Below are 7,800 nucleotides of genomic sequence, written 5' to 3'. Positions count from 1 at the left end.
AATTACCGTTAAATATTATTTATAATGAAAATTAACACTCTTTATAAATATTTCAAAAACTTCTAACAATATTAAATCTAATAATAATAAACTAATATTAATAAAGACTTTTATACTCTTTATTATATATATTATTGTTAAAAGAAATTTTTATTATGACTTAAATTTGTAAATGATAGTAAAATGAGAAAGGAGCCCACAAGAGCTATGGCCTATGAAGAGTGCCAAAAAAATGGCGCTGCGACTTTAGAGTTTTCAATTAGCCATTATGTTTATACAAACAATTTTGTACGATTCAAATTCAATTCACAATTTAACCGTGACAGAAACCGTCCACTTTATTCTCTGATTGAAAACTGACCTTTTGTTCTTTTTTTTTTCTTTCCTTTTTTTGTATTTTGTTGGTTGAGAAGAGATGTTTAAAATGTGATCGTCAATTTTATTAATTTCTGTCTTTTATAAAAACATATACATTATAACTAACGGTAGAGTGGTCATTTAGGAGATTTCATAACCATCACCATCCAATCCTCGTGGGTCCGATTTTCTCAACTATTGATTCAATCAGTGAATTTAATATATATATATATATATATATATGTGTGAATCGTCTACGTTCATTTTAACTTTGTCGTATTTTAAGTTGAAGCCTTTAGGGGTGGATGACTTTTCAGGAGAAGAAGAAGAAGGTTGTAAAGAAAAGATTTATGATGAGGTTAATAAAATCTCAGAAAAACATCTTTATAAAATCTAAAAGATGTGATGGTCTTGCATCTAAGGTTTTGGAGCAAAGTTCTTATGGTCTCGCTATTATCAGACCATCTTCCTGAGAAATGTTCTATTATATTAAGAACAAGGGTATACACAACATTCTGGGTAAGATTCTGTTCTCCTTCTTGCTTTACCGCTTGGAGAATCTTATCCCTTTGCTTTTGGTTTAAATAATTATCCTACCAACCTTTTAGTTGATCAGTAAATTCAGTTGTTATCATATTAACAATAGTTTTATCACTATTCTTATTAGCCTTACAGATAGTGTTGTACATAAGCATTTTATGTACCGTTGTATAAATCTGTATAATTTTGAAAAAATAATTTAGAAAGTAAATAATTAATAAACCTAAGGATAAAATATGGAGATTTTTTTTAAAAAAAACATATGATAAGCAAAAATAAAAATCTATTTTCAAAATAAAGAACAACTAAAATTGATCGAAAAATAATTAATTCAAAACCAACCATTCAATGGACCAAGTTAATGTCAGTTGTCTTAGTAATATTAAGAAGAAACTCCTTAGTTTAGGAAAAGAAGAAGAAGAAATATCTTACAAATTATTTTTACTGTTAATTGTCTCTCTACAACTTGAACTATTAATTAATTAAAAAAATCAATCTATGATGTATTCATTCGTCACGGTTCACTCGTTATATGAAATTAACTTTGTAAAGTAAAAATAAAAAATAAAAAAATCCCCCGCACTATATATAGAAGTCCCCTGGCCCTGTGTGAAGTAAAGTTCGCGATTAATTGCGCGTTCCTCTGTTCTCTCCTTTCCTTTTTCAAACAGAAAGCCTAAAAATACCAAAATTTCAACTCAAAATACATCAATGGATTGGGTTCGAGGTGAATCAGTAGGCCATGGTAGCTTTGGCAAAGTCAATTTTGCAATACCCAAATTCCACAACACTCATATTCTTCCGTTAATGGTGGTCAAGTCATCTGCAGCTTCCTCTTCTGCTACCCTCATTAACGAGAAGATGATCTTGGATGAGCTTAACTCTTGCCCTTACATTATTCACTGTATTGGCGACAGCTATACATACGAAAAAGGAGAAAAATTGTACAATGTCTTGTTGGAGTATGCTTCAGGAGGTGCCTTGTCGGAAAAGCTCAAGAATTCCGGTGATGGTAAGTTGCCGGAGAATGAAATTAGAAAATACACCAAGGCCTTATTGAAAGGGCTACACTATATTCACAAGAGTAAATATGTTCACTGCGATATTAAACCGCAGAACATTCTTATAGGCGAAGATGGTCAAGTCAAAATTGCTGATTTTGGGTTGGCAAAGAGTGCCGAATCAGTAAAAGATGATAAATTGCGAAGTGAATTGAGGGGTACCCCACTTTACATGTCGCCGGAAATGGTTACAGTCGGCGAACAGGGCACTCCCGCCGATATATGGGCACTTGGGTGCGTGATTTATGAGATGGCAACCGGAGTTCCAGTCTGGGGTTACTCAGATTTAACCCAACTATTGATGAGAATCGGAGTTGGTGATGAGTTGCCTGAATTTCCGACGAAGTTATCGGAAGAAGGAAAAGATTTTCTTGAAAAATGCTTGGTAAAAGAGCCAAAAAAGAGATGGACGGCTAAGATGCTACTAAAACACCCCTTTGTTGCTGATGAAGACGACACTGTTACATTGAATGACGAAAGATGCAACAGTGGCAGCCCTTCAACATCTCCAAGGTGCCCATTCGATTTCCCAGATTGGATATCAGACGACTCCGCTGAATCATCAGTAACATATCAAATTACATCTCTGCCCTCGCCGGCGATTCAAGAATTACTCAATTTTAGCGGTGGGTCATTATCCACATCACCGGCTGAAAGATTAAGGGGATTAATGAATGAACAATCTGAATGGTCCGATGCTGATGATAACTGGGTCAGCATTCGGTGATGTCTATCTCTATTAAATATTCAAACTTTATTTTTAAAAATTGATTAATAGAGAATCTAGAGTAGTATTTAGATTTTCAGAGTACTGAAAGATTTTTTTGTTATCAGCTCTGATTTTTAATTTTTTTTTTTTTTTTAGCTTCTTTATCTGTAATTAGAAATTAAGCTCATTGTACATATATAGGTTGTAATTAGGATCTACGATATCACTTTCAATATTAAGACAAGTGATTGGTACTAAACAAAGTGTACATTTTTTAAAAAAATCTTTAATAGCAATATTTAGTGAATGAAGTCATGAAACAACTTGGTTACTTGGAAAGATGGGAATTGTAGAATGGCAGTGGATGAGTTGAAGTTATTATTATTATTATTTATTTATTTATTTTGGGCCAACAATGATCGATAGAATCAATATACGCAATCATTCAGTTTATCTTTTGCAAGTTGCAATTTTTTTCCATAAAATCATTAGCTCTGTATAGCCGAAAATCAGTAGTAGTATAAAGTGTTTCGATCAACTAATAAACGGATAAAAACCTTTCGGCATAAGTTGCAATCAATAAATTCGTGATACATCCTTCCTATCCTTAAGATTGTGGGTGCTCGAATCAAAAATATAAAAAAGACATGTTAAAAATAAGATTCGAACTTGGATTCAACAAACACAAAAAGAGCCTTAAGTACTCACCCAAGAACCAACGGACTAGTTAGATTATTTGATCATTGGGTGCTCTTAATTTTATACAAATACTTTTTTATTTCTACATAGATATATATATTCCGAGACGAGGTTAATGGGTGCTCGAGCACCCGGAGTACACCATGTGGGTCCGCCCCTGTCTACTCACGCTTCAAGAGGTAATTCTTGAATTAAGTTTCAGTAAGTTTGTGTTCTAGCATAAATGTTATTGGTTATCTATTATTCATGTAAGTAGTATGATTTCGATATGCTTCCGCTATGCATATAGTTTACTAACAGATATCTCATATGATCATTCAATTATGACAAAAATATTTAAGCCCTTGGATTAGAGGTGCTAAAAAAATGCAACTGGTTAATATTGTGAAATTATTTTCTTAATAACTACTTCGCTTGTACATTTATTTATTTGTTTATCTACTAAATTTTCTTATTGAAAATTCCAATATCAATTAGGGAAGGGAAGCCATGCAATTCTTATTCGAAAAGGCAAGACATGTGACGTGAGAAAAGATAATGGATATTCTTCTTTTTATTTCCTGAATAAAGAAATGACAACTTGCGCAATCAATTTTGAAGAAAGGAATACAAATATAGTTGGTTAGAATGAATTATTTGCTACTCCATCTACAGTTGCAAGTGGCTGCTATGTCTTTGCAACTTTCTAAGCATTTGCAAATTGCAATATGTCAGGATTGAATTTAAACAATTCCAGTTGTTTTATCTGACATTTATCTGTTAAAAAGTTAGTTAATTTTCATATTTAATGATGTGCGACAATTGGACTAGGAATCTTTGCAACTTGAAACCCCCTTGATTAGGCATCTTTACATGTTCCCAATTTTACATTTATTACACAGATTTTCAAAGTCTAAATAGCCTAACAATAATAAAATAACTTTCCATCATTATTCTGACTAAATTACCCAATTTTAATCTTTAAGAACATGGGCCAAAGAATATTCCTCAAGCACCATTTTGATTCTTCTTTGGAGCTCAATTTACTTGGGGTTATTTGCAGTTAATTAACACTTGCTTGTGTTTATGAAATTTGTGTAAAATAACCTCACTACGGCTATTTTAAACTGTTCACAGGTCATGCCGATTGACAAACTTGCTGCAACAAACCCGATTTCTCAATACATATACATAAACATTACTCCCTCCGTCCCTTTTTAGTTGTCCACTTTAGAAATGACACACAGATTAAGGCAACAATGATTAGCACAGTGAAGTTACAATTTTACCCTTATGACAACTTTTCACTTCAAAATTACAACCACTTATTTGAATTAAAGTGAAATAAATTGGAGGGAAACAACATACACTTTTACAATTTTCAAGAAGTGTAAATAAGGGTATAATAGGAAAAAATTTGTTGTCCTTTCTTGATTTGTCAAAATGGACAACTAAATAGGGACAACCAAAAAAGGAAATATGGACAAGTAAATAGGGACGGACAAAAAAGGATATTGATGACCAAATCTATCTATATATAAAAGGAGAAGAAAACATGACACATGTCAACAACACAAAATTTTCAGAATTTTAAATATTTTTAAATATTTAATAATCAATAATTAAATAAATAAATATAGACACATGTCAATAATTAGAATTAGAATGACACATGTCAACATCACAACAAATTTAACAATTTTAAAATTCAAAAATTAATTAAAAATATTTTAATTATCTATATTAAATTAACCAAAAAGAAATAAAGGTTACTGTTTTTAATTTGGATTTTAAAGGAATCAATTTCCACGAAAACTATTTTAAAATTTGAATTTAAAATTTTTCTTTTTGAAATACAATTTTAAAATTGAAGTACAATTTAATATAATAATAATAATAATGATAATAACAATATAATAATAATAATAATAATAATCTATCTATATATCTATCTATATATAATAGGAGAGAAAAAAATGTCACGTGTCATTACCACAATTATTCTTAAATTTTAGTTTTAAAACTGATATTTTTAGTTAATTTAAATAATAAATTCAATATTAAAAACAAAGAACAATATAAAACATTTTTAAAAAAAACGTTTTGAAACTTAACATTTAAATTCAATTTAAAAAACAAATAACAATATAAAACTACTTTTAAAAAAAATCTATTTTGGAACTTAATATTTAAATTCAACTTTAAAAATAAATAACAATATAAAACAATTTTTTTTTTAAAAAACATACATTTTGCAACTTACCGTTTAAATAACACTAAAGCATATTTAAGCGATATACAAATTGAAAAGAAATCTAAACATATCTAATTATCTATTCTTTTTTAACTTTTTTTTTTGTTTTTAAAAAAAATAAAAAGAAACTTCAACTATAAATAATTATCCCTAAAATTCCTCACCCACTTACTTAACTTCCTTCTCCAAAAAAACTCAACCGTATTAACTCACAAAATTTAAATACGGTAGTCTTTTCTTTAGTTTTTCCAAGAAAAAAAATGCATCTCAATAAAGGAAATTTAAAACAATAATAATCCTTACCATTCATGGAAAGGTAATTTTTATTATTTTTATTATTATCTTTTTCTTTTGTTTTATGTGGTTTACATTATCAATAATTATACTTTATTTTGGAAGTTCTAGATGTTGAAGATCATCAATTGATGAAGTTACGATCAAGCCATTTATGTGATGAATATATGTTGTTGTAGAAGGAGAAACACTTTTAAGACTATATTTGATAACTATGTCAAGCATGTAATAATTTAATTTTTTTCATCTTATGTTTTGTTTTAAAATCAAACTGTGTTGATGTATTTACATATAATTTATGATTTTTTGCTTACTGCATATTTCATATTTATAATTCTTTAATCTTATTTTTTTTTAACATGCAGTTAATGATGAAACTATAATGGAAATTTTGAATTGAAAGATTAGAAGTATTTGAATTTGAAGATATTATATTTTCAAAAGAAAAAAAAATATTAATTTAATTAAAACTAGAAACTCATGTTTATAGAATTCTAAATAAACTCTTACTATTTCACAAATTTATCTTTTCATATGTTAATAAATGTATTTAACTATATTTAATTTACATATAAATGAAGATAATAGTACTATCTCTCTATATTAATATAAATGAAAGTTGACATATATCTGCTTGCAATTTATTTATTTATCGGATGATGTTGAAAACGTTAATATGACAACAATTTCAACAACGACTACAATGATAATGACGACGACGTTGATGTTATCGATATTACAACAATGAAGATTAAAGTGAACAACAAAAGAAATATTAAGATGAGGAGGGAGATCAAGAAGAAGAAAAAGAAGATCAAGAAGGAACATACAATGACTGAAATGATAAAAGAAATACAACAAAGTACATCATCATTTTTCATTTTGGATCATTTCAAGATTATATTGGCAATGGTAAAGGAATAAACATTGATAGTTTCATTTCATCACCATAATGTGATGATTTGTATTTATCGGACTATCACACTTCATTCGTTCTTTAAATGTCCAGGTAAATATATCAATGTTATGTTGAAAATTCATAAAGTAAAACATAAATATAAGTGATAATTTGTAAATCGTATAATATATAATTTGCATAAACTTTCTTTTCTTTATAATATGTAAAGAGATAAGATTTATTACCCACAAAAGTTTTATGTGGGTAATATAGATTTTCTTATGTGTTTTTTTTTTTTAATTGTTGTTTGTTAGTTTGTATTAAATGTGTAAGATTTGTTTCTGAGTTCTAAAAATTACATTAAGTTATGGAGAAACATTTTATTTTGACAAATTTTAAAAGATCTAAAGAAAGAGGAATATTTACGAAAAATTACATATTTTTAAAACAAATTAAAAAATAAATACATTTCCTTTTAATTTTTAAAACATTCAAAAATTTAAATTCGTTATTTTAAATAATAATCAAGAAATGATCAATTCCATGTAATTCTAATCATATTTTCATCAAATATAGCTAGGATATAAGAATGAAAATTAACTTAAATTAACATAAAAGCTAAGTAAAGACTTTCACTAGCTATCCATGAATTATGGATCCCATTAATATGAAAATTGGGAGTTTTAATTTTTTTAAAAATACGTTATAATTTTGTATTTAATTTTTTTTTAAAAATATGTTTTAAATTTGTGTTGCAAATTTAGATAGGTGATAAGTTTGAAAATTAATTTAAGTGAAAAAATGATGAGTAAAGACTTTCACCAACTATCCACAAATTATGGAACCGTACTATGAAAATTGATAGTTTTAAATTTATTTTATATTCTAAAAATATTAGCAATTTAATTCGTCTTTTTTTCTTTTTCTTTTTAAAAAAAGAGTTGTTCCAAGTAGTTATAACTGTACTTTCATCAAATTTGGCTAGGAGATGATTTTGAAAATTATTTTC

At 27.9% G+C, this 7,800-nt stretch overlaps 1 protein-coding gene across 1 annotated transcript; it reads left to right on the top strand.

Annotated features, from left to right (window-relative positions):
* The first annotated feature begins 1,532 nt into the window (after positions 1-1,532).
* LOC125848161 (mitogen-activated protein kinase kinase kinase 20-like) lies at positions 1,533-2,983 on the top strand. The gene has a single exon (XM_049527979.1). It carries the CDS (start codon positions 1,609-1,611, stop codon positions 2,683-2,685), a length of 1,077 nt encoding a protein of 358 aa, XP_049383936.1. The 5' UTR covers positions 1,533-1,608; the 3' UTR covers positions 2,686-2,983.
* Positions 2,984-7,800: the final 4,817 nt, after the last annotated feature.

The sequence above is a fragment of the Solanum stenotomum genome, chromosome 12 (assembly GCF_019186545.1).
Source record: "Solanum stenotomum isolate F172 chromosome 12, ASM1918654v1, whole genome shotgun sequence".
NCBI classification, from domain to species: domain Eukaryota; kingdom Viridiplantae; phylum Streptophyta; class Magnoliopsida; order Solanales; family Solanaceae; genus Solanum; species Solanum stenotomum.
The sequence above is the reverse complement of the archived record's forward strand: the minus strand, read 5'-3'. Positions and strand labels throughout refer to the sequence as shown.

Bases quoted from the DNA above. Each gene is read 5' to 3' on its own strand.
- LOC125848161 (XM_049527979.1), top strand. From the start codon at position 1,609: ATGGATTGGGTTCGAGGTGAATCAGTAGGCCATGGTAGCTTTGGCAAA.